The sequence below is a fragment of the Rhincodon typus genome, chromosome 31 (assembly GCF_021869965.1).
Source record: "Rhincodon typus isolate 14 chromosome 31, sRhiTyp1.1, whole genome shotgun sequence".
NCBI classification, from domain to species: domain Eukaryota; kingdom Metazoa; phylum Chordata; class Chondrichthyes; order Orectolobiformes; family Rhincodontidae; genus Rhincodon; species Rhincodon typus.
Window position 1 is genome coordinate 28,861,550 of NC_063362.1, and position 26,610 is coordinate 28,888,159.

Genomic DNA, 26,610 nt, shown 5'->3' on the forward strand with positions numbered 1-26,610 from the left:
TGCTGGAGAAGCTCAGCAGGTCTGGCAGCATCTGTGAAAGAAAAAACAGAGTTAACGTTTCGGGTCCGGTGACCCTTCCTCAGAACTGGGACCTGAAGAAGTCTAGGCCCAAAACGTCAGCCTTCCTGCTCCTCTGATGCTGCTTGGCCTGCTGTGTTCATCCAGCTCTACACCTTGTTATCTGAGCTTCTCCAGCAACTTTATTTTTGTTCCTGATTACAGCATCCGCGGTTCTTTCGGTTTTTATCATTTTTTTCTATTCTTTTATGGAATGTGGATGTTACTGGATCGGCCAGAATTTATTTATCTCTAATTTCCCTTGAGAACAGCTAAGAGACAGCTACATTTTTGTTGATGTGAAGTCTCATGTAGGGCACATGAGGTAAGGATGGCAGATTTCCTTTGCTAAAGGGCATTACGTTTTACAAAAATTGGTGATGATTTCATGATCACCATTACTGGGACCAGCATTCAATTCCAGATTTAATTAGTTGAATTGAAATGCCAGCAGATACTGTAGTGGAATTGTCTCCGAAGCATCGCCACTACATCCTATCTGCTCCATTGAAATATGAACCGCAAGACTTTGAAATTTAATCATCTCTTGAGTTGCAAGTGACCCTTCCAAGTCTATCTTAGGTTTATTTTTGAGTGCATTCACAATAGCCTCAGAAATCTTTGTAATTCATTTACAATATCACTACAAAGGGCATACAAAGCACTACTTCCCCAGTCTAGGTGTATTGTCATTGTCTTCCATTTGTTCCATGTATCATTGATGGAGGAGTCATTCCAAGATACTGATTTTAACTTGACTCTTCTCACCCAATAAGACTAGAGGAGCTGGCAGAAAACAAAATTGGACAGTGCATTAAGTATAGGAGTTGGGATGTCATGTTGCAGCATTTCAGGACGATAGTTAGGTCACTTTTGGAATATGGTATTCAATTCTGGCCTCCCTGCTATTGGAAGGATGTTGTTAAACTTGAAAGGGTGCAGAAAGTAGTTACAAGGATGTTGCCAGGGTTGGAGGGTTTGAGCTATAGACAGAGGCTGAATAGGCTGAGACAATTTCCCCCGGAGTGTCAGAGGCTGAGGAGTGACCCTGTAGAGGTTTATCAAGTCATGATGGACATGGATAGGGTGAAAGCCAAGGTCTCTTTCCCAGGGTAGGAGAGTCCAAAACTAGAGGGCATAGGTTCAAGATATAAAAGGGACTTAAGGGGCAACTTTTTCACGCAGACAGTGGTGTGTGTATGGAATGAGCTACCAGAGGAAGTGGCGGAGGCTGGTACAATTACAACATTTAAAAGGCATCTGGATGTGTACATGAATAGGAAAGTTTTAGAGGGATATGGGCCAAATGCTGGAAAATGGGACTAGATTAATTTAGGATATCTGGTCAGCATGGACGAGTTGGACCGAAATGTCTGTTTCTCTGCTGTACAATTCTATGACGAAGAAGTCAGAGGCCATTTAGAATCATTCTTGAAACTTTTTTGGCCGGAAGATGTTTCAAAAATCACCCGGAAGATTAGAAAAACAAAGGGAAAACTTCAGCTTGATTGTCATATTGTAAAATCACAGGTGTCCTCACAACAGTTGCTTGTAAGTTCGATGCTTGAATTAAGGTAAAACCAGTTTCCAAAAAACATTGATTAAAAGTTGTGAAAAGAAGACTGGATGATGATGTTGGAATTGGACCTACAAGCTGAAAATGTTGAAATAGTGTATTCAGCATGCAGATACACTACCAAAGGAAATATAGGCAAAATAAACCATAAGAAAAAGGAACAAGATTAGGCCATAAACCCATCAAAGTTGCTCAATATGGGAAAGCTAGGCATTAATGCTGGCAGGTCCATACATATGAAGTTTTTGGCATGTCCCTTAGCCTTTGATACCGCACAAGTTTAATTTGTTCACACAAATGTAACAGGCAGGTTTGAGTAAGGAAGGGGTGACACCTAGTGACTTCTCTGAATATTTCAGTTGAGAACAGTTAAATCATTTCCAAATGTTACCAACTTAGAAGCATTCACATGAGGGTCTCACACTCTCAGCCTCTCCCGAAAGATAGTGACCCTCATGTTAAGCCTCCACCAGTCATCTCTCTTTAATGAGATAGTAGCCCTATGGTCTGGAAGGACTATGGCAAATTAGCCTTTACAGTAAAATATTGCTGTGGTAAAATACATTTCTAAATAGGTTTCCAAGGTAAATGTATTATTATTGTTCTGACTAAAATGCAATTTTTTAATCTGACTTGAAGTAAACTCCTTGAGCAATTTAGCAAAGAAATGACCTTATCCATTCCTGCCAATGTAACTGTAGCTCAATAATTCAAAACACACACAAACAGTGAGGAAGACACTTGACCAGAAATTTACTTTTACATTCGTTATAATTCGTGTTGTGAGTAAATACACATTATTCAATTCAAGTGTATTTTTACCCAAATTAGGACTACAGTAGTAATATAGGATCACAGTATTTTACAGCTTCGATAGCAGCAACAGAGTTCATCACACCTGAGTTGCCCTCTGAAACAGAACAAGCTAGTCCAATTCACATGCTCCTTCTCGACAGACTTTAAAAATTAAACGTTTTTCCTTGACGTTTAAGAACTGTGCTTTCACCACTGTCTTAAGTAGTTATAACTTTATTGAATAAGGTATTCTTGCTTTGTTCTTTCAGTGATACTCTAGAAAATTACTATCTCGTGCCCCACACCCCATCCATGTATTGACTTACTGACCAAAAGAGAGTATTTTCATCTTTACTTTTGAGTAAAACCTACATAATATCAAACACATATTCAGATTTCATATAGCCTGTAAGATTTAATGAAGGCAACTGAACATGAAGTATGGTGTAGATACAACTGCTGTCTGTATAATCTTCCTTTGGAAAACAGTGGTGACATGAATGACACGATCCAGGATAACACAAAAGTTGACAAACATGGGGCTTAAAGACAGGTTTGAGTTGGTCTACGCAGTGGAAACGTACTAATTTTCAAACTGTGTTTTTGTGAGCTTAGTCTGTGATTAGTTATTGTAGCAATGTACTGTCCACTTTCCATTAACACCACTTATGGTCTTTCTGAAAGCATTGTCATCAACATTGGGCAGTTTTGCACTGTAGCCCGTGACTGCTTCTGGACTGACAATATCAAAACTCAGTTTACATAAGAATTTCCACAGCCAGCAGACTTTTACATTTCAACCTGGGACACTCAAGCAATAAGATTGTAGTACACCATTTGGCTCCTTCCTTCACAAAAGATTGGTTCAGGTGGTAAGTTTAAAGTTGTTTAACTGAGACTAATGCCACTTTCTTGTTTACTTAGAGTTCTAACACTGTGGTTTGATTATGGACATTGGCCCGATGTGAATGAAGCTCTGGTTGAGGGGATCAAAACTATTCAGATTGATACCTGGCTACAGGTACGCAAGCTGCTGACTGTTTAGACATTGGCATTAGTATTTTCACTTCTTTATATACCTGCAAGTACAATTGTTAAAATGACTGTTCTGTTAGAGTTCGTGGTAGTAAATTCATTTGTTTCAAATACTCAGCTGATCCGTGAGCATCTGACTAGTAAAGTGTTCCCACTGAAACATGAGCTTGTCTGTCTTCCTGTAAAATGTTGAGGAGTCTGCTAATCCAGCATTTGATTTTCCACTTTATCTGTAGAATATGGCACAATTGTCATTTTTAACTCTGGTAATTACCTTTAATTTTAATTTCCATACCTAGAGTATAATGTTATCATACAGATGCACAACCCAAAGCTGACGAAAAAGAACTGTGCAGGACCATAGACTTAAGAGCAGAATAAAGCCATTTGGTGCATTGAATCTGTTCCACCATTCATTCATGGCTGATATGTTTCTCAACTTCATTCTCCTGCCTTCTCCCTGTCACCTTTGATCCCCTTGTCAATCAATCACTGCCTTAAATACATTCAATGGTTTGGCCTCCATAATCCTCTATGGCAATGAGTTCCACAGAATAATCACTTTCTGGCTAAAGAAATTCCTCCTTATTTCAATTCTAAAGGTTAAACTCTTCACTCTGAGACTGTGCCCTCAAGTCACATCCACTTTATCCAGGCCTCAGTTTTCTCTAAGTTTCAGTCAGATCCCCCCTCACCTTGATTCCATTGAGTAGAGACCCCGATTGCACAACTACTCCCCATATGACAAGCCCTTCAACCCTAGGATCATTCTTGTAAACCTCCTCTGGACCCCCTCCAATGCCAGCACATCCTTCCTTAGGTACAGGTCCCAAAACTGCTCACAATATCCCAAATGCAGTCTGAACAGAGCCTTATACTGCCTCAGCAAGATATTTCTCCTCTTGTATTCTAACCCTCATGAAATTAATGCTAACATTGCATTTGCCTTTTGAACTGCCAACTGAACCTGCATGTTAACCTGAAGGGAATCTTTAGCTCGGACTTCCATGTCCCTCTGTGCTTCAAATGTCTGAAGCCTTTCCCCATTTAGAAAATGGTCTATTCCTCTAATCTTCCTTCCAAAGTGCATAACCTGTCACTTTCCCATTCGGTATTCCATCTGCCCTTTCTTTGCCCATTTTCCTAGTCTGTCCCAGTACTTCTGCATCCTCCCCATTTCCTCAACACTACTTGCCCCTCCACCTATTTTTGTGTCGTCTGCAAATTTAGCAATAATGCCTTCAGTTCCTTTATCCAGGTTGTCCATGTATAGCAAGAATATTATGGTCCCAACACAGGTTCCTGCAGAACTCCACTAGTCACTAGCTGCCATCCTGAATAAGACTTCTTTATCCCCACACTCTGCCTTCTGCCAGTCAGCCAATCCTCTGTCCATGCCAGTACCTTACCCCCAAAGCAATGGGCTCTTGATCTTAGATACCAAGGTGTAGAGCTGGATGAACGCAGTAGGCCAAGCAGCATCAGAAGAGCAGGAAAGCTGACGTTTCGGGTCTGGACCCTTCTTCAGGAATGCCATTTCTGAAGAAAGGGTCCAGACCCAAAACGTCAGCTTTTCTGCTCCTGTGATGCTGCTTGGCCTGCTGTGTTCATCCAGCTCTACACCTTGGTATCTCAGATTTTCCAGCATCGGCAGTTCGCACTATCTCGGGCTCTTGATCTTATTTAGATGCCTCTTTTGTGGCAAAGGCCTTCTGGAAATCCAAATAGATCACGTCGGCTGGCTGTCGTTTGTCTAACTTGCTCATTATCCCCTCAAAGAATTCTAAAGGATTTGTAAGGCGTGATCTCCCCTTGACAAAACCATGTTGACTCATACTATTTTACGAATACTCTGCAGTCTCATCCTTAATAATGGACTCTAAAATTTTACCAATGACCAAGGTTAAGCTAACTGGCCTATGGTTTCCTGCCTTCTGTCTCCCTCCCTTCTTAAACAGGGGTGTACATTAGTCATTTTCCAGTCCTCTGGGACCTTCCCTGACTCCAGTGATTATGAAAGATCACTACCAATGCCTCCACAATCTCCTCCATAACCCTGGAATGTAGTCCATCTGATCTGGGTGATGTATCCACCTCCTTTTAGCCTCCCTAGCACTTTCTCCTTGGTGATAACCATTGCATTCAGCTTTGCCCCTGACTCTCATGAAATTCTGGTATGTTGCTGGAGTCTTTCACTGTGAACACTGATGCAAAGTAGCTATTCAGTTCGTCCGCCATTTGTTTGTTTCTCATTACTACTTCTTCAGTCTCATTTTCCAGTGCTTCAGTGTCCACTCTGTCTTATCTTTTACACATCTAAAAAAGACTTATAATCTTCTTTTATGTTAATAGCTTACTGTCATATTTCATTTTCTTCAGCCTTATTTTTTTTTTAGTTAGCCTCTGCTGGTTTTTAAAGGTTTCCCAATTCTCTGGCTTCCCACTAATCTTTACTACATTGTTTACTGTTGTTTTTTTGCTTTTATACTGTCCCTGACTTTCCTTATTGGCCATTGTTTACTCATACTACCCTTAGTATCCTGCTTCTTCCTTGGGATGAATTTCTGCTGTATCTCCTGAATTAACCCCTAAAACTCCTGCCATTGCTGCTCCACTATCCTCACTGCTAGGTTCCCATTCCAATCAACTGTGGCCAGCTCCTCCCTCATGTCTTTGTAGTTACCTTTATTCAATTGTAATACCATTACGTTTGATTCCAGCTTCTCCCTTTTAAATTGCAGCATGAATTCTATCATATTATAGTCACAGGCCCCTAAGGGTTCCTTCACCTGAAGCTTCCCTAATCGAGTCTTCCTCATTGCACATCACCAGAATTGCCTGTTCCCTCATGGGGTCTACTACAAGCTGCTCCAAAAAAAATCTCGGAGACATTCCACTAATTCCTTTTCTTGGGATCCACTACTGGCCTGATTCTTCCAGTTGACCTGCATATTGAAGTCTGCAATGATAATTATGACAGTGCCTTTTCTATCTCCTGATTTATTTTCTTCCCACATCCTGACTTACTGCTAGGATCTGAACACAGCTTCCATCATTATCTTTTTTTTTGTTTGCAGTTCCCCAACTCTACTGACATAGATTCTACATCTTCTGACCCTATGTAACTTCTTGCTATTGCTTTACTTTCATTTATTACTACTCTCAGTTTAACTGCCCACCATCTCATAATTGTCCCTTCATCTGTTGGGCCTGAAGTGATTGTAGTGAGGTCAGCCATAACTGAATGCACTCCCCCACAATACTTAGTTTAAAGCTGTATCCACAGCCATAGTTACACATATCACCAGGACCCTGGTTCCAGCATGGTAGAGCCTGTCCTATCAAACAGCTGTCATCTTTCCCATACTGGTACCAATGTCCCATTCTTTCCAACACATTTCAGCCACATCAATCTTTGAGCCAGGTGTTTACCTCTAATCTTGCTGACCCTGTGCCAATTTGCTCACAGCTTAGATAGTAATCCGGAGATTTTTACATTTTCAGTTCTGATTTCTAATTCAGCCCCTAACTGCTCATATTTCTCAACAGAACCTCCTTCTTGTTTTTACCTATTTCATTGGTACCTATATGGACCACAACAACTGGATCTTTGCCCTCCTACTCCAAGTTCCTTTGCAGCCCAGATGAGAGATCCTAATCTCAGGGACCAGGCAGGCAACACAGCCTTTGGAACTCTTGATCCTGAACGCAGAGTACAGTGTCTATCTCCTTGACTATACCATTCCCGATTACAACTATATTTCTCTTTTCTAGGCCCCTCTTGAATGATTCCATGTAATACAGTGCTATGGTCAGTTTGCTCATCTTCCCTACAGTCCCCATTCTCATCCACACTGGTAGCCACAATCTCAAACCTGTTAGATAAGCTTAAGGGCTGCGGCTCCTTCCGTACTACCTCCTGGATCCCTCTGCCTGCCTGCCTCGCTCGTCATCACAACCTGCTATCCCTCACCACTGACTGAATTTGAAGTAGTTAATCTGAGGTGTGACTGCCTCCTTGAAACACAGTGTCCAAATAACTCCCCTACTCTGATGTGTCACGGTGTTCAAAACTCAGATTCCAGTTCATCAACTCTGGGCCAGAGTTCCTCAAGCCGTCAACACTTGCTACAGATGTGGTCACTATGAGCCACAATGGGGTCCAACAGCCCCCACATCATGCAGGTACAGCAAAATGCCTATCCCTGCATTTGTATTTTAATTACATAGTTCTTAATTTGATTTTTAAAAATTTCATGCTGGTCTTTCAGTTTGTAGCCTATAAATATATAGGACTTTGGATGTCAGTTCTGAGTAATGTTCAGTAGTAGCACACATAGCAGGATTTGACAGGGAGCTGTGTTCCGTGCCTGCAGTACCTGGTCCTCCCAGAAAGCTGGTTACTTCACAGCCATTTTAAGCTCAGCGGGATGTTAATTGATTCAGAATGAGCCATCTAACACCATCTTCAAACAAAGTCCACCTCTAAGAGCTACCAGCCTTTTTGATTAGCTAGCAGCTCTGTAGATCCAGCAGTGCCAAGTTCTCGTAGTGGTTGGCCACTGCTGGGATTACACATAGACTCCGAGGAAGAAGAGGTTATGAGAGCCGGACTAAACACAAGTCCAAGGTATTAGCAAGGCCTACCTGGCAAGTTGTAGCGAGGAGCAGTGGGGACTGCTTTTGAGAGACCAATGGGGGTAACGACCTTAAGGGAGGGCAGATCTGGAAATTTGGGCCCTCAAAGTCGATTTTACCGACTCCGACTCCTCCTCTTCCTCCACCTAACTTGCCTGACAGTTGTATGTCCATTAAATCTGCTGGGTTATCCATATGGCCTGTCCCTACTACAGTAGTGAGGGTGACGTGAAGCACTTAAATGGCCATTAATTTGAAGCATGCAGGATTTAGGCTGCACAAAACACTTTTCACTGTGTCTCAGTACATGTGACAACAATAAATCAAACTCAGACTCCCTTTACAAGCCCTTTTGGCATTCACACTTGCTTGCAAAGGAGCACAAAATCCAGCCCGTTTATGGGAAAGCTCCAATTTATCATTTTTTGAGGAATGCATAGTTTTGTTGTGATAAACATATATAATTTTATTATCATTATTGAAGTTTGAATTTTTGCCAAGAAATAGAGGCAGGTTTTTATTAGTTCAGTGAAAACTTGTTTGAAAAAGAGTAATTTGGACTTTGACCTAAATGCATAATTTCTAAGAAAATCAATGACTTCAGTCAACTGCTTGGGAGATACCCGGTATGTTAATGAATAAAATGTTATTCTTTTGATTTTAAGACAAATAAGGCACTTAATTTGTTTTGATTTCAAAGCAAAAAGTTTAAAGTTTCAGCTCAGAAAAACCCAGAGTCCCGTAGAAGAAAGAGATGTCTCTCCTAGTAGAAGAACCAGGTTTTTCAGTTCAGAACCAGTTGCCGAGGCAGAAATGGCTATTCATCTATGGACCTTCCAGACCAGAAAAGTTTGGATAGAGATCTTGAGGTTGTTTGAATTGAAAAACATTTAGACCATCAGAAATGTGAGAGGATTGTGCATGTAGACTTGCAATGGAAATGTAACATTGTCTCCGCAAGCCAAGAAAAAGAAACTGAAAAGAGAGTCAATTCAGTAGAAATTTAAAAGCTGAGAAAGGAGTGCAGTTTCTCTAGAATTGAATCTCTGTAACAGATAGTGTTGGGAAACAGGTTGAAATTTTGTTTAGATGTTTGTGATCTACTGATCTATCTTCTATTTATGTATATATATAGCGTTTTCTTTCTTTTGTGTCACAAACTTTCATTCTGTTGTTAAAGGGCATCTGCAGCCTTCTGTGATTATATTTCAGGGACTTACCACCACATTAACCATACAACATAAAAAAAAAATTAAAATAAAATTTAAGCACATAATTTATCAAACCACATTTCATCTGGGAACTGACTTGTCCAGTATTACCATCAGCTGGGATCAAAAAGCTACTTACAAATGCAATTTCCATTTTCCAAATGTTTTTACCAATAGCTTTCTCTAGGATGGCTGTAAAATTTTAATTGCCAAATTCAATTCTTAACTTTTGAAGTGAACTATTGAGTATGGCAGTGACATCACATTGTTTATAATCTAATTACAAAGGCACCATCTGATGTAGTGGTATGTTCTATCAAAGGCTCCATATTAAATCATCTATCTGTGCTGAGTTAACTAAATTCATGTTTAATTACAAGCTCAACCATCAGCTAAAGAGGGCTAATTTGATCAGTGTTTAGACCCGTTTAATACCTAGTGTCACCTGGTGGAAAGTGCATGGGATAATGTGAGCAAGATATTTTCTGTGTCACGTGGACGTTCAGAATCACTAACTCACAGTAAAGTTAAACCATTTGAGCAAGACTACTAGATACCCATGGTGCTGCGGTCCAGCAAGAGTCAGCCCTTTCAGAAAAGAGAATTACAACAGTATGCTGGGTTTTTTATTCCCTGGAGCGTCAGAGGCAGAGGGATGACTTTATACAGGTTTGTAAAATCTTGAGGGGTATGAATAGGGTGAATAGCCAAGGATTTTTTCCCCAGGGTAGAGAAGTCCAAAATTAGAGGGCATAGGTTTAAGGTGAGAGGGGCAAGAATTAAAAGGGACCTGAAGGGAAACTTTTCACACAGAGGGTGGTGCATATATGGAATGAACTGCCAGAGGAAATGGCGGAGGCGAATTACAACATTCAAAAGGCATCTGGATGAGTACATGAATAGGAAGGGTTCAGAGGGAAATGGGCCAAATGCTGGCAAATGAGACCAGATCAGTTTAGGATATCTGCTCAGCACGGATAAGTTGAATCGAAGGGTCTGTTTCTGTGCTGTATAACTCTATGACTCTGAGCAGCAGGGCCTGGTGGTTACAGTTTAGAAAGGAAGCATGTTTCAGGAGCTGTAAATCTTTGTATCTTAGATTCAAAGTATACATCTTGTCTGCAAAATTATTTACTTCTTTTGGGGAATTTTCTTCAGGTAATCCCTCAGCTCATTGCAAGAATTGATACACCGCGTGCCTTAGTGGGTCGACTTATTCACCAGCTTCTGACAGACATTGGTAGATACCATCCACAGGTATGCAAAACAGCAATTGTTTTCTCTATCTTTCCAAACAATTGTTACAAATTTAGTCTGACCATAAATTTATCCAAATATTAACTTAACTTATCTGATAACAAATGATATTCAATAAAATAGTCACATTATTATTTACTTGGTGTACATTGGTGTATCTTTGAAGTATATGTGCAAGCATCGTCTGTGTGGTGCAGCTCAATGACAGTGGTTGCAGTTGTCTTGGTTCTATGCTGGAGTCAATTCAAGTTGAAAAATTTCCCACTTGCCCTGTGGAGAAATTTCAGTTTAGCAGGAAGCTTCACGTATAAGGAAGTTCGGGAATGACATTGGTGCAATGACAGTCTTGCTTGACCCCAGTTTGCACATGTGTTGCGTCTATGGTGGCTACATTGGTGAGGGTCATGACTTGCATTTTGTTGAGCAACAGTTGAAAAACTGTGATGAATTTCTGTAGGCAGCCAAATTTAAGGACAACACTCCATTGACAGATCCACAGTGAGCTACTGGGAAGTGTGGGTCAATTCTCATACCGTGATTCAGTGAGGGCAGAGATCAACAAGGAAATTGTGCATCTTCTCCAGTATGCTAGTGCTGTCTTTGGCCATCTGGAGAAGAGAGTACTGGATGACAAAAATCTCAACTCATGACCTACAAGACAGTAGTTGCCATCCGCCTGTCAGTGTGTATCAGACCCATGGACAACTACAACAAACATCTCAAATCCCTTGGTATATATCACCAGCAATGCGTCTGCAAAATACTTAAAATGCTATGACAGGATAGGCACTCCAATGTCACTATCTTCTCTCAGCCCAACCTCTCCAGTATCGAGGCACAGGTTGCTATTAATTGGCTGCATTTGATGCACTACATCCTCTGCTGTCTGACACAAGACTTTGAAAACAAACTGTCTACTCAGAACTGTGTCATGGGAAGGAAAGCAGAGAAAATGCTTCAAGGAGACCCTCAAAACCTTCATGACAAGAATGCAGCAGCACCACCAATTCAGTGGAATCTCTTGCCTCAGACTGCCCAAACTGGAGAAGAAGCATTCATAGAGGTGTTAATCATTTCGAGCATCTCTGACAGGCCCAGGTGGAGGCCAAGCACAAACAGCAGAATAAGTTTACAAAAACCTGAGCATTCTACCCAACTGCATTTTCAAACACCACCTGCCCAACCTGTCCAACCTGTGGATCCTGTCGCTTCGATCATCATAAGACCCAAAGCTCTTAGTCTCAAAGGACTGCCTAAGAAGTAGAAAATCATCAGATGTGATGCATTTGCAACAAAATCGTGGGAAAGTTTTTGTGTTTGTTTTTTACTTCACCAATTTAGTGTGCTCAACATTAACCTTAATCAGATCTCATTGTTTACGAAGAAACTTGCTGTACAGTCAATTGCAGCTTGGTGAGGCAATGGCAAGTTTCAAACAGAAGTTCAAATCATCTCCCATTCATGATCAATTAGGAAGTGAGAATTTCACATTTAATAGCTAACCTGAAGATTTTTCTTCTGTTTTTACCTTTCTTACTCCATTATGACCTATCCTAAAAACTCATGATTATAATTTTGTTCAAGGATGAGTTATTTTGTATTTAAATTCATACTTCCCCTTTGCATTTTGATGTGGTATATTTAATAATGTGCCCTTTACTTAAACCGCAGGCTCTGATTTACCCACTCACTGTTGCATCCAAGTCCACTACTCCTGCTCGCCACAGTGCTGCTAATAAGATCCTGAAGAATATGTGTGAGCATAGCAACACACTAGTACAACAGGCCATGATGGTAAGCAGATGTTTATGTTCGATTTAGTTAGTTTTGCAGGAAAAAACCCATTGTTTTTTTTCTATTGATTACCCGTCAAAAGGCTGTTTATCAAAATTTGAAAACCATAATTTGTTCAATTGTAATAAGATCATTATTAAAGAGAAAAGAATCATTTTTTGCACCAAGTTTATCCTTTTTGTGCTCCAGCTTACCCTGCAAATCAGATATATGTAGTACTTCATGTCTTTGTCATTTTCTTTAACAGAAGAACTAGGAGCAGGAGTAGGCAATTCAGCCCCACAAACCTGCACTGCTATTCAATACGACTGTGGCTGATCTCCTCTCACCTTCCTGTTAATAATTAAAAATCTGTCTATTTCCTCCTCTAAATATACTTAATGTGCCAGTATCCACCACACTCTGGGGTAGTGAGTTCCACGCATTCACAACCCTTTCAGAGACGTAATTTTTCCTCATCTCCTCTTCTTCAGACATAATTTACCCCATGGTAGGCACATCAGAATTTTAGTTTATTTTTCAAAAGTTTGTGAATTTTGAAGAAAACAAAAAGTCTCAAATTACCTCACCTGTTTTGTTAGAAGAAATAGTATTCTAATTGTTAACACTTGTGAAAGAGAAAGCAAAGGGGCAAATTGTAAGGTAGACAATGTCTTGCCTCTATCTCAATTTAGTTTTATTAAAGAGAAATAGTTTAAATTTTGAAAGCCAAGTCTCTGATGGAACTGGATAGTATGAAGGAGAGTACCCATTTCTTTCCATCCTTGATTCTTTAGGGGTACTGGATGAACAGTTACAGATGAGATCAGTGACAGTAGAGCATGGTCCAATAACTGAGATTAATGAGTGGTTCAAAGGGGAAAGTGTTCCAATAACAATGTGAGCGAGTAAGGATAACATTGGGAATGAGGGGTGGTAGGAACGTGAGGGTGAATGATACCATGTGATTGTGCTCAGGGCGGTTTTACATAGAGACAGTCTCTTGATTGGCTTTTCGATTGAGGCCAGCTGTTGTTGAATCAGGAAGGCTCAACATAGGCGGCACGGTGGCTCAGTGGTTAGCACTGCTGCCTCACAGCGTCAGGGACTCAGGTTCAATTCCTATGTGGAGTTTGCACGTTCTCCCCACGTGGGTTTCCTCTGGGTGCTCCAGTTTCCTCCCACATTCCAAAGATGTGCAGGCTAGGTGGATTGGCCATGCTAAATTGCCCATAGTGCCCAGGGATGTTTAGGTTAGGTGGGTTAGACATGGGAAATCAAGGGTAGGGGAATGGGTCTGGGTGGGGTGCTCTTCATGTGTGGACTTGTTGGGCCAAATGGCCTGTTTCCACTCTGTACTGATTGTATGATGGTAGCAACAATTTGACTGGTTTCTAAGTAGGAGGCTACAGCCTTTGGTGTGGACCATAATGGCAGGATTATCCAGCCTGAGAGTGAAAGTACCCATCTCTTTCTCTTCTGTGTGGAAAATAAAAGAAAATCCCTAGTCATTAGCTACTCTCTTTCACCTTTCTCTCTGAAGTTGGTGTTCTCTTTGAAAATCCCCTGTTGAAAGGAGAAGAAAAATAGCTACCTGTAAGGCAGTGAAAGGATGAATCTTCAACCGGTGAATGGAAGACTTGAGAGTCTATGTATCCACAATCTCCCATCATTAGCAAAGTATTAGAAAGAGTCAAAAGAAAGATGAAAAAAAGCAACTCATCCATGTCTGTGATTCAGACTGGTATCAGATCTGTGCTCCTTTGACATTTTAACTTCCTCCACCTGTAATATTTGTGTCTTGACTCTTTCATGTCTATTTTAACATGTACAAGAATTTTCAAAGGGAGTACGGTTTAAGTTGGAGTTACATGTAAGCAAATCATGTTTCTTTCTTGCGATTGGTTAAAAACAGTTTAATTTCATGGAATCATAGAATCCCTACAGTGTGGAAGCACGCTATTTGTCCCATCATGTCCACACTGCCCCTCCGAAGAGCATCCCACCCAGACGCACTGCCTTACCCTGTCCCTGTAAGCCTGCATTTTCCATGGCTAACCCACCTAGCCTACACATCCCTGGGCACTACGGGGCAATTTAGCATGGCCAATCTACCTAACCTGCATATCTTTGGACTGTGGGAGGAAACTGGATTAACTGGAGAAACTCCACACAGACATTCGCTGAAGTGTGGAATCGAACCTGGTCCCTGGCACTGTGAGGCAGCAGTGGTAACCACTGAGCCACTGTGCCACCCAATTTGAATTACTAGTTGTTTTCTTGTTAATGAAGAATCCAATGTTCATATTCTTTTAACTTGAATTAGACAGGTGAAATTAGGCAAATTTGTTTTAATTAACTCTTCACATTTTTGATGACTCCAGTAGAACTGAATTTGATTTCCGGTACACTACCCACATATGCCATGATGCTTTTAAACTGGGTCCCTTGGTTTTAGTTATCCCACCAGGAGGAAACATCCTTTTGGTTTCTACTCTATCAAGATCAACTAAATATGTATTTATTTGTTGTATTCAGACGGAGAAAGAAATGTGTAAAAGCTGTCATAGCTTGATACCTATATCACATCTCCAAAGGAACTTCGTTTGAGGTTATTGAATGTTGATTATCTGTGTAATGGTCAGAGCTTCTAAACCTAATGTGATTTCATTTCAGGTGAGTGAGGAGCTTATTCGTGTTGCTATTCTATGGCATGAAATGTGGCATGAAGGCTTGGAAGAGGCATCAAGGCTTTATTTTGGAGAGCGAAATGTGAAAGGAATGTTTGCCGTTCTTGAGCCTCTGCATGCTATGATGGAGCGGGGTCCACAAACTCTAAAAGAAACTTCCTTTAACCAGGTATGGGCCAAAACCACTTTTGTCCTTCATTGAAATGGACTATTTATAATTTCACAAACTAGTGTGGATCTGTTAATAAACAAGCTCCTCCCATCATTGCCCTTGAAAAAATAGGTGAGTTTACCTTGACCTGTCTTGTTCAATAAAATCATAAATTTATCAATCACCCTGCCTCAAAACAGCACACAACTACAGCAAAGTCTTACCACTTGAAAGAAAGAAATAAAATCAGTAGTTCAGGGAATCACTTCTACTATTCTTCTTAAAACAGTTACAAGCATTATTCCATGTTATGTTAAATATACTTAATTCCAACAGTTAGGTTCTATTTTCCTTTTAATAAATTTCTGGTAAAAGTTTGGACCAATCATTCAGTTACAACTGAGTTCACTTGTCAAGAAGACTTATTGCTCAAGTAATTTATCTCCTCGTTGGGTTATTCCCATAACAAAAGGAAAACTATGTTTAAATAATAGTGTTTCATACTAGTGACTCTTGACTCAGACACATCTTAATAAGTGTTGTGAGATAGTAAGAACTGCAGATGCTGGAGTCAGAGATAACACAGTGTGGAGCTGGAGGAACACAGCAGGCCAGGCAGCATCAGAGGAACAGGAAAGTTGACGTTTCGGGTCGGGACCCTTCTTCAGAAATTGGATGAGGGGGAGGGAAGGGAGCTCTGAAATAAATAGAGTGAGGAAGGGTGGGGCTAGGGAAGGTAGGTGGGATGGTGATGGGTGAGTGCAGGTAGGGAATGATGGGGATTGGTGGGAGGGGCGGATAGGTGAGAGAGAAGATGGACAGGTTGTGTCAGGTCAAGGAGGTGGGGATCAGAGGGAGGGTTGGTCATGGGATGAAGCCAGGGGTGGGGAGATTTTGAAACTTGTAAAAGGAGCCTACAGCCCAATGGCCTAAACGTGGATTTTACCAGTTTCAAAATCTCCCTACCCCTGGCCTCATCCCATTGACAACCCACCCTCTCTCCCCACCTCCTTGACCTGACACAACCTGTCCATCTTCTCTCCCACCTATCCGCTCCTCCCACCTCACTGACCAATCCCCACCATTCCCTACCTGCACTCATCTATCACCATCCTATCTACCTTCTCCAGCCCCATGCCTCCTCTCTATTTATTTTTGAGCCCCCATTTCTGAAGAAGGGTCCCGACCCAAAGCGTCAACTTTGCTGCTGCTCTGATGCTGCCTGTTGTGTTCCTTTAGCTCCACACTGTGTTAATAAATATTGAAGTTGTAACACAGTACATTGTAAAAGCAACATTATTGAACTATCATTATAAAGTATTGGAAAGTACCAAGTGGCCCCCAAGGCTTCTTCTGAGGTCTACCCCTCTTATCAGCACAGGTCCAAGAAACAGCTCCCAGAACTTCTCCTGAGCCCTAGTTGCACAGAGCTACCAAACAGTTCCTGGGACTTCAATGAGCTCCCAACACCATTTTAACTATATGGAGCACCATCTATGATTGTACCTCTTCCCTTATTGACTAACTCTTGAAATGCTGTTCACTGACCCTTAAACTGACCTGGGTGACCTATTAATACACTCCAAGAGAGTCCCATCTTTATTACCAAGAATCAAATGTAACCAGCAGTGAAACATCCTATGCCCCAAATGTTAACAACCTCCAGCTAACTGTTTCTGTACAGCTACCAACTTCAGAACACAGGCAAAAAAAGATTGATTTCTTCATACTCGAATATAATGACGTTATTATAATACGCAACTAAATATTTAGTGAAAATATTTATTTTTGGAGAAATTCTTGTTTTAATTGGAATTCAAATGACTCTTGTCAAATTTATCCTTACACAGGCATATGGCAGAGACTTAATGGAGGCTCAAGAATGGTGTCGAAAGTATATGAGGTCAGCCAATGTGAAGGACCTAACCCAAGCTTGGGACCTCTACTACCATGTATTCCGACGCATTTCAAAGCAGCTTCCACAGGTGGGTACAGTTGTTTCACAACAGTATCTTTCTGCTCTTGTATAAAGTATTAATGAAATAACTCCACAGAGGTCAGTAACCCATCGCAAAGTCACCCTATACTTAAGCGTGGAGAGTCCTTAACTCTGATCCAGCTTCCTCAGAGCCAGCTCTCAGTGACCAGAACCTCTGACACTCCTCTTTACATCTGTCAGCCAGGGCTCCCTGGTTGGACCAGATTAACATCCCCAGTCAGGAAACTCATATTCAATGAGGTCCATGTGGCTGACTTCATTACAATGACTATGGCTAACAGAAAGGTTGTCGATTAAAGTGGAATTAAAGTTAATAACGACAAACACCTTTTGATTTATAAACCATCTGAAATGTGTTCAAAACAGAATATTTACCTTTCAGGGTTTGACATCAGTTGACAAAAATATCTATTGAAAACTGAAATCCATACATAGCATGTGGGGTCTAATTGAAATCTTCTGTTAAATGAATTCAAGGCTGTGAACAGTCTCAGCCAAATTTTAAAAGATGGGAAGTTTATTGTGTAGTTTACTACTCTGTTGTACATGCATGAACTTCAGAATTTAACTTTTTTTATACTAAAAGAAGCGAAAGCATTGTCAAAACCAGCTATATTTCTAATGAAGTCACTCAGACAGAGTGGACAGGTTGGTGTGAAACATTGGATTTTCATATCGGTGCAATGAAATGAACTACTTCTTGAAATTTTATTATGGAATATTATTAGAGTTAACTCTGTATTCCATCTGGTCTGAAAGTACTACGTGATACAGAAAGTAACAAAAGATGGAAAGCACTGACATTACTCACTTCTGTGAATACAGAGTACAGAGAGTTCTGAAAGAACACAATCTATTGGCCCTTTACATGTGCAAATCATTTCAGAAGGATAAGTAAACATTATCAGGTGATTGTCATTTTGAATGCTGTTACTGAAAGACAGTTGGACAAAGGGTTTAGTCAGAACTAACATTTTATTTATATTTACTTGTATCATTAACAGATATCTCTATTTAAGCAAATGGTAATAAGCAATTATAGAAATGAGCTACCTTTATTTATTTGCAGCTCACCTCACTTGAACTCCAGTATGTGTCACCTAAGCTGTTGATGTGTCGTGACTTAGAATTGGCAGTACCAGGAACTTATGATCCTAACCAGCCAATCATCCGTATTCAGTCAATAGCTCCCTCACTTCAGGTTATAACCTCCAAACAGCGACCAAGGAAGCTGACTATCATGGGTAAGAAAAATAAGCTTTGCAAATTGTTATCTTCTATTTCATTTGTATTATACCTTTCCAAGTGGGAACAATTTTGTATTGAGAAAGCAAAATGAAGACACAAACGAAAAAGAGAGATGATATGCATCGGGAATGAGTAATTAAATCAAACTAAGTTTAGGTATTTGAAACAGGGGCCTCTATACTAACTCAATAAGGTGGTGGAAGGACAGGATACAAATTAAAAAGATGGAGAACATGACTCTAATCCGCCATGTGCACTTTGTTTCATTTTCTGTCATGTTTTTACAGTAACACATTTAATGAAGTACTGTGCTCCAACTGGCAAAAAGGGATACTTAATTATGTAGTCAATTTGCACCTTTGCAATACAACTAAAAGCCTGATTTTTGAATTTTACAGTTGTTGGATGGGGTTCTCCACTGGTCAAGAATCCCAACGATTCTTGTAGGAGGAATTGCAGTCTTATGAGTGAGAAAGATCGAGAATGCTCCCAACAGACCCCTTAAGGAAGATTTCAGCCTCCCGGCTCATAACAGAAATAGCACAACTGTTACCAAACTTGTCTCATGATTGAACCAGAGCAAATCCCTGCCCCTGTTGTTACTGGGTTTTTGTGTTCTCTAATTCTAGCAAAATGAAAGCCAAATTATTAACTAGTCTAAACAAATGCTGATGCTCTACCAGACTGTAAAAATAAAATATGCTAACCATTGAGTTTTCTTCCCCAACTCAAATTTAACAGAATTTTATTTATCTTTCTGTAGGAAGTAATAGCCATGAATTCATGTTCTTACTGAAGGGTCATGAAGATCTGCGTCAGGATGAAAGGGTGATGCAGCTTTTTGGATTGGTGAACACCTTGCTGGCAAATGACCCAGCATCTCTTCGGAAGAACCTCAGGTAGTGACATGTTGGTCAATATCCATAAGCATAGTTTTGCACTTCCTTGTCTTATAATGGTTAATCTTATGGTTACAGTGCTGGATCAAACAACCCAGAGGATATTTATAAACACTCAATAAAATATCAAATAAATTCAAAGAAGTCTAAAGCAGTATCAGCTCAAATCGATCCAATAAGGTCCACTTTGATAACGCCCAAGGCTTGGTGCTCACATTGAGAAAACTGACCCACAGACTTGAGAGACAACAGTACGATCCAGTCATACTTAATGACATCAAATCCAAAGAGTAATACCCCAATTCCAACTATCAATGTTCAAGAAATTGTCCTGTCGTACCAGCAGGCGAGACTGGTTTGGCGGGCTACCTACATACTAAATGCAAAAAGCAATAGCCTATAGATTGAGCTAACAAAGTTTAGTAACATTCTGTAGCCTTATCACATCCGTTAGAGAAGCTGCACAGCAACCAGGCAACTAACAAGAGTAAGCTCTATGAACATTCCTATGTTCAACCATTAATGGTTGCATGTGTTGGACCGTAGAAAAGTAGAGTACTGACAACATTATGGCTGTGATGCTGAAAATGTGTACTCGGAACTACCTGCTTCATTAACCAAGCTCTTCCAGTGCAGTTAAGGCATTGGCATCAAGCCAATGATGTGGAAAATTGAAGTACAAACAAAAAGTGCTGGAAATATTCCCCAGGTCAGACAGCATCTGCAGAGGAAGCAACAGTGTGCCAGATCATAGAAATTTTGTCAGAGCTGTAAGATGTAAAACATCTTAACGGCTTTTAAGCAGGTACAGAGGGAAAATGAGTAGTAAAAGGATCCTGGTACAATGCAAAAGTAAATGGTAATAGGGCAAATAAATAAACAAAAGAACGGTCTAGCGAATCTGCAAACGGCAAGAACAGAATCGTTACCAGCACTTGCAGAGATGGCGATCTAAAATTATTAAACTCACTGTTGAGGACTCAGATCAGAGTGGGAATGGGAGGGAAAGTGAAAATGGCAATGCAGAAGATTTCCCAGGTTTATTCTAATCACAGAAATCAAGATGAACATAACTTAGACCATTACTGCCCTAAAACGCTTCCTACTCATCATTAAATTAATAAAAGGCGACATCTGGAATGGCGTCAAGCAACAGTTACTCTCCAATAGCCTGCTCACTGCTGATGTAGGATTCATTCAGAGCTACTCAGCTCCAGACCTCATTTATTCATGCATCTCAAAAGTCGTTGGGAGAGTATGCTGTTCCAGTATAAAAGGATGATCTGTGCTCAATGAAAATACAAATAGGGTACAAGCAAAAACAATCAATATTGGTGCTGCTTGTTTAATAGGAAGTTTTTTTTTTATTCATTCACCAAATGTTGGTGTTGTTGACTAGGATCAGTATTTTTTATCCATCCCTAATTGCCCAGAGAGCAGTTAGGAGTCAACCACATTGCTGTGGGCCTGGAGTCACATGTAGGCCAGACCAGGTTAAGAATAGCAGATTTCCCAATCTAAAGGATATTAATGAACTGTATATGCAGATATCCGAATACTGAATCGCTCTCGGTGTATTTTTTGTGATTAGCAACAGTTTTATTGTAAAATTGTAGTTCACCTGTTTATACCCTTCTGAGTCTTCTTCCTATCCCACAGGGAAAAACTCAGGTCTTAAGTACAGCTCAGCTCTGAACATCACCAACTCTTAACCAACTCTGAAACTGTCCCGGTTTACCCTTAAAGCGACCTACATTTCTAACATTGTCACTGCTGTCCCACAATGTAACATACCTTTAGAATGTCAAGCTTGAAGCATTTGAAGTTTTAATCCATTTGTTTGGACATCAGGAATAAGTAGTCTGCTCCTATTTTGCCAATAGAAAAATGCTCCTGACAGAAGAGATAATTAGCTTGTATTCCCCAAGCACTGTTTTTTAAACATGTTGATTTGTTTCATGAAGAAATACATTGTATTTTTAAGACATGTTTTAAAAAGTACACATAATGCGTTTAGATGTTTCCCTCAAATATTCTGGGCTTTCTCTTTCAGTATTCAGAGATATGCTGTCATTCCTCTGTCCACGAACTCTGGTCTAATTGGCTGGGTCCCACACTGCGACACGCTCCATGCTCTTATTCGAGACTACCGAGAGAAGAAAAAGATTCTGCTGAATATTGAGCACCGCATCATGCTCAGGGTAGGTACTGTTGCCTGTTTATTTTAAATGTACACTTTCTTACGGTTAAGTCATTACTTTTATTCACACTTTCTTAAAATTTTAATTTAAATTAAACCTGCATCTTTGAACTTACTGAGTCATATAGTTAAATGTCATTGCCACATTCACTCAAACAAAGGCTAGAAACGAGGACTAGAACTGTACGGGGAGCTGGTACCTACTCAGCTCAAATGCTATTTTCAAACTTGCAGCAAACCTATTCAATACAACATACGTTAAAACACTTCCAATTCAATATGAATGAAGATAAGTTGACCATAAGATTTCTAGCTTAATAGCAGTGAATGCATAAATCAATCAACAAATAAAGCTTTAGATACTTTTTAATCTACGGAAATGCTGTTACACACCTTTGGAACAGATGGGACTTAAACCTGAATGTCCTGACTCAGAGGTAGGGATGCTATTACTGCCCCACAAGAGCTCCTAAATAAAAGCTTTAAACTGAGTTAATTGCGAGTTATCAATGTCATTTTCTGAAACTCATTAAATGGAGAACACAAATCACATGAAGCCAATAATTTCTTTACATGAAATGGTATTTAAAGTGCTTTAATTTGCATCTAGTTTGGTTGTATTTGAAATATCTGATGTAAACTCAAAGGTATATTAGTAGTTCAGTAGATGTTAGCTTCTAAAACCAGTTTAAGCTTCTGTGTTGTCAAGCAACATACTTAATTAACATTTTTCCAAAGAATGGAATTAAAAGAAACCAAATTGTGAAAGTTTCTGGTTGAGGTGGAGGATATTTTTTGTGAAAATATTTGTGGCCCTTTCTGTTTTGCATCAGGTTTTCCAAAGTCTGTTGCTTCCTTCTCTCTTTCTTATACCTCCTTTCTTATCCCAAAAAGGTAATTTATTTTTGACTAAAAGAGTTGAAAAATCAGTCCAAGCTGACACATATGGTTTGATTTGCATCCTTTGTTTTGTTCTAACCAACAGATGGCTCCAGACTATGATCACCTCACCCTGATGCAAAAGGTCGAGGTATTTGAACATGCAGTGAATAACACGGCAGGCGACGATCTGGCCAAGCTACTGTGGCTGAAGAGTCCCAGCTCTGAGGTAAAGCCTTGCTTTATTTTCAGAGCATTCTTCACATTTACACAAATTGCCCACAGTCCACAGTTGTAGTGTTGTAAGCATATTCTGAACAAAATGTTTATTCCCAGATTTTCTGCAGGTACCAGTGTTAAAACTACACTAATAAATTTTCACCTTCATTAGATTGATCACCTGTGAGAGATGTCAACCTATTTTCATTCCAGCGGTTTAATTTATTTGGTCTTGGAATATCAGTGTCGCCGGTTCGGTAAACATTTATTACCCATTCCTAATTTCACTGGGGAAGGTGGTGAGTGCCTTTTTGAAATGATTCAGTCCTTGGGGTATGGAGACATCCACAACGCTGTTAGAGAGGGAGTTCTAGGATTTTAATCCAGTGACAGTGAAGGAACGGCGATGTAGTTTCAGTTCAGGATCGGTGTGTGGCTTGGAGGGAATCTTGCAGGTGATGATGTTCCTGTGTAACTGCTGCCCTTGTTCTTCTTGGTGGTAGAGGTCATGGGTTTCGAGTGCAGTATGATTGTAAATGGTACGTACTGCTTCTACTCTGTGTCAGTAGTGAGGTAATGAATGTTGAATGTTGTGGTTGGGGTACCAATCAAGCAGGCTGCTTTGGATTGGTGTCATTGCTTCTTGAGTTTTGTTGGAGCTGTGCCAATCCAGGTAAGTAAAGAGTATTCCATCAAAGTCTTGACTTGCACCTTATAGATTGTGGACAGGCAGTGGGGAAACAGGAATTAGATTGATTGCTACAGAATTCCAAGTCTCTGACGGGCTTTTGTAACGATGGTATTTATATGGCTGGTCCCGTTCAGTTTCTAATCAGTGGTAATGATCAGAATGGTAATGTCAATTGTAATAGTAAGATGTTGACAGTGGGGGAATTCAGCAATGCCATTGCCTTTTCACTTCCATGGACAATGGGTAGATTCCCTTTCGTTAGAGACGATAATTCCCTGGCACATGTGTAGTGCAAATGATACTTGTCACAAATCAGACCAGGCCTAGATGGTGGCCAGGTCTTAGTGCATCTGGACCCAGACTGCTTCACTATCTCAGGAATCATGAATGGTGCTATTGTGCAGTCATAAGCAAACTGCCGGACATCTGACCGCATGATGTTAAGAAGTCATTAATAAAGCAATTGAAAATGTTTGGGTGTAGGACATTACACTGAGGAATTGCTGCAGTGACACCATGGAAGGGAGATTATTGACTTCCAGCATTAACAACCATCTTTCCTTGTGCTAAGTGTGGCTTCAACCATTGGAGGGTTTTTCCCCTTTCCCATTGGCTCCAGTTTAGCTTGTTTCCTAAATGCCATATTCAGTTAAATACCACCTTGATGTTGGTATGATGTTGAAGCTGTTACTCTCATCTCACTTTTAGAGTTCATCTCTTCTGTTCATGTTTGTGCTATAGTGTTAGGCCATAATGCAGTCAGGAGCTGAATGGCCCTGGTGAAACCCAAACGGAGCATCAGGGAGCAAGTTATTCCATTGTAACTGCCACTTGATGGCACTCTTGCTAACCCTTCCATTACTTTGCTGATGGTCAAGAGTAGACACATAGGGAGGTAATTAACCGGGTTGGATTTGTCCAACGTTTTGTGGACAGAACATATGTGGGCAATTCTCCATGTTGTTGCGTTGATGTCAGTATTGATCTGTAGTGGAAAATCTTGTTGAGGGGCATGGCCCATTATGGAGTGCAAGTCTTCAGTACTGTTGTTGGCATGTTGTCAGAGCTCGTAGCCTTTTTACTAACCAGTACCTTCAGTTGTTTGTTGATACCATGTGGAATGAATCGAATTGGCTGAAGACTGGCATCTGTGATGCTGGGCATTTCAACAGGAAGCTGAGGTAAATCATCCACTTAGCACTTAGGTTTGACGATTAATGCATATGCTTCAGCCTTCTCTTTTTCAGTAATGTGCTGAGTTCCCCCAGTCTTGAGGATATTAGTGGAGCTGCCCCCACCTGAAATGTTGTTTGTCTACTACCATTTGTAAATGAAAATGGCAGGACTGCAGGATAAAGATCTGATCTGTTGGTTGAGATATTGTAGTACTGTCTGTTGTTGCTACTTCTGCTGTTTGACATGCAAGCAGCTCTGTAATGTAGCTTCACCAGGTTGACACCTCATGTTTAGGTATGCTTGGTGCTGTTCCCAGCATGCCTTCCTGCATTCTTGATTCAACCAGTCTGATCTCTCAGCTGGAGCGTAGTGGTAGATTGGAGGATATCCCAGACCATGAGGTTACAGATTGCAGTTGAATAAAATTTTACTAAAGATGACCCATAATGCTTTATGGGAGCCTAGTTTCAAGTTGCTACATCTACTTGAAGTTAGAACAGGCTTCATCTCTTATGCATCATAGAGTGTCATCTTTCTCATTTTGAACAGTTTGTGTATTTTTCCAGTGTCTTTGCTTAAAAGATGGTGCAATTGGTTACTTGTAAGTTATTTTATCGAGAAATATGCTTGCACTTTTTTGTCTCTTCATGGGAATTGTGTGTCACTGGCTGTTCAAGCGTTTATTATCCATCTCTAGTTGTCCTTGGGAAGGTGGTAGTGAGTTGCCTTCTTGAACCACTGCAATACATTTGATGTAGGTACATAGCGACAATGCCTTTTGGGAGAGTGCTCCAGGAATTTTGACCCAGAACCATTGAAGGTGGGACAATGTGTTTCCAAATCCAAGTGATGAGTGGCTTGGTAGGGAACTTGTAAGTGATGGTGTTCCCATATATCTGCTGTCCTTGTCCTTATAGATGGTAATGATTATGGGTTTAGAAGGAGCTTTGGTAAACTTCAGCAGTGCATTTTGTACACTATCATCAAGGCAACAGGAAATCAACTCTCTCAAAATCCATTAGGTGTAAACTTTAAATTAAGATATAATTGTCTGTGATAACTCCTCATGTGGCTTTAGTATGCTCTTTGTTCTGTTTGGAATCAGATATTAATGATCAATAGGGTATTGATGTTTAATCATAGCCTATGAGCCATTTGTTCAGGTTTTAACTTGGCATCTTAATTCCCTTTGTGGCTGTAGGCTTTTAGAACATTGAACAGTACAGCACAGGGACAGACGCTTCAGACCACCATATTTGTGCCAACCTTGACACTATTCTAAACTAATCCCATCTGTCTCCACATGGTCCATATCCAACTAATCCCTATCTATTCATGCATCTGTCTAAATGCCTCTTAAACATTGCTATTTTGTCTGTTTCGACCACCTCCCCTGGCAGCACGTTCCAGGCACCTACCTCCCTCTGCATTAAAAAAATTGTCTTGCACATCTCTCTTAGGCTTTCCATCTGATTATCCATCTCTCATCTGTGCCACTCATAATTTTATAAATTTCTATCATGGCGCCCCGCTCCTCAGTCTCTGACCATCTAGCGAAACAGTCCATGTTTGTCCAATCTCTCCTTATAGCTAATACACTCCAATCCAGGCAACATTCTAGTAAATCTCTTTTGCACCTTCTCCAAAGCCTCCATATCCTCCCTATAGTGTGATGACCAGAACTGCACACAATACTTCAAATGTGGCCTAGCTAAAGTTTTAAACAGCTGTAGCATAACTTGCCAACTTTTATACTGTAGGCCCAAACCAATGAAGGCAAGCATCCCATATGCCTCCCCTACCGCTTTATCCAATTGTGTTGCCACTTTTAGGGAACTATGGCCTTGCACCCTAAGATCCCTCCATATATCATTGCTCCTAAGGGTCCTGCCATTTACTGTATACTTGCCTGTTTCATTTGATCTCCCAAAATGCATTACCTCATACTTGTTCAGATTAAACACTATTGTTTATTGTGCTGATTATTGTCCGGTTCGATAAAGAAATTCTCAGCTAACCATCTGACTGAATTTTCTTCTCCTGTTTAAATGCAGGATTATGGTTTTTTTTCTGATGCAATACGAAAAGTCAATAATTCTTTTAAAAGCAAATTGAA

The 26,610-nt window shown here is 40.4% G+C and overlaps 1 protein-coding gene across 1 annotated transcript in view; it reads left to right on the forward strand.

The window, feature by feature from the left end:
- mtor (mechanistic target of rapamycin kinase) overlaps positions 1-26,610 on the forward strand; it is a 358,206-nt gene that overhangs the window by 314,612 nt on the left and 16,984 nt on the right. The window contains exons 40-48 of the mRNA XM_048614903.1: positions 3,353-3,449; positions 10,471-10,569; positions 12,241-12,363; positions 15,019-15,201; positions 17,034-17,168; positions 18,252-18,426; positions 19,194-19,329; positions 21,383-21,530; positions 22,515-22,637. Coding sequence (XP_048470860.1) covers positions 3,353-3,449; positions 10,471-10,569; positions 12,241-12,363; positions 15,019-15,201; positions 17,034-17,168; positions 18,252-18,426; positions 19,194-19,329; positions 21,383-21,530; positions 22,515-22,637 — 1,219 coding nt within the window. The remainder of the gene's footprint in view (positions 1-3,352; positions 3,450-10,470; positions 10,570-12,240; positions 12,364-15,018; positions 15,202-17,033; positions 17,169-18,251; positions 18,427-19,193; positions 19,330-21,382; positions 21,531-22,514; positions 22,638-26,610) is intronic.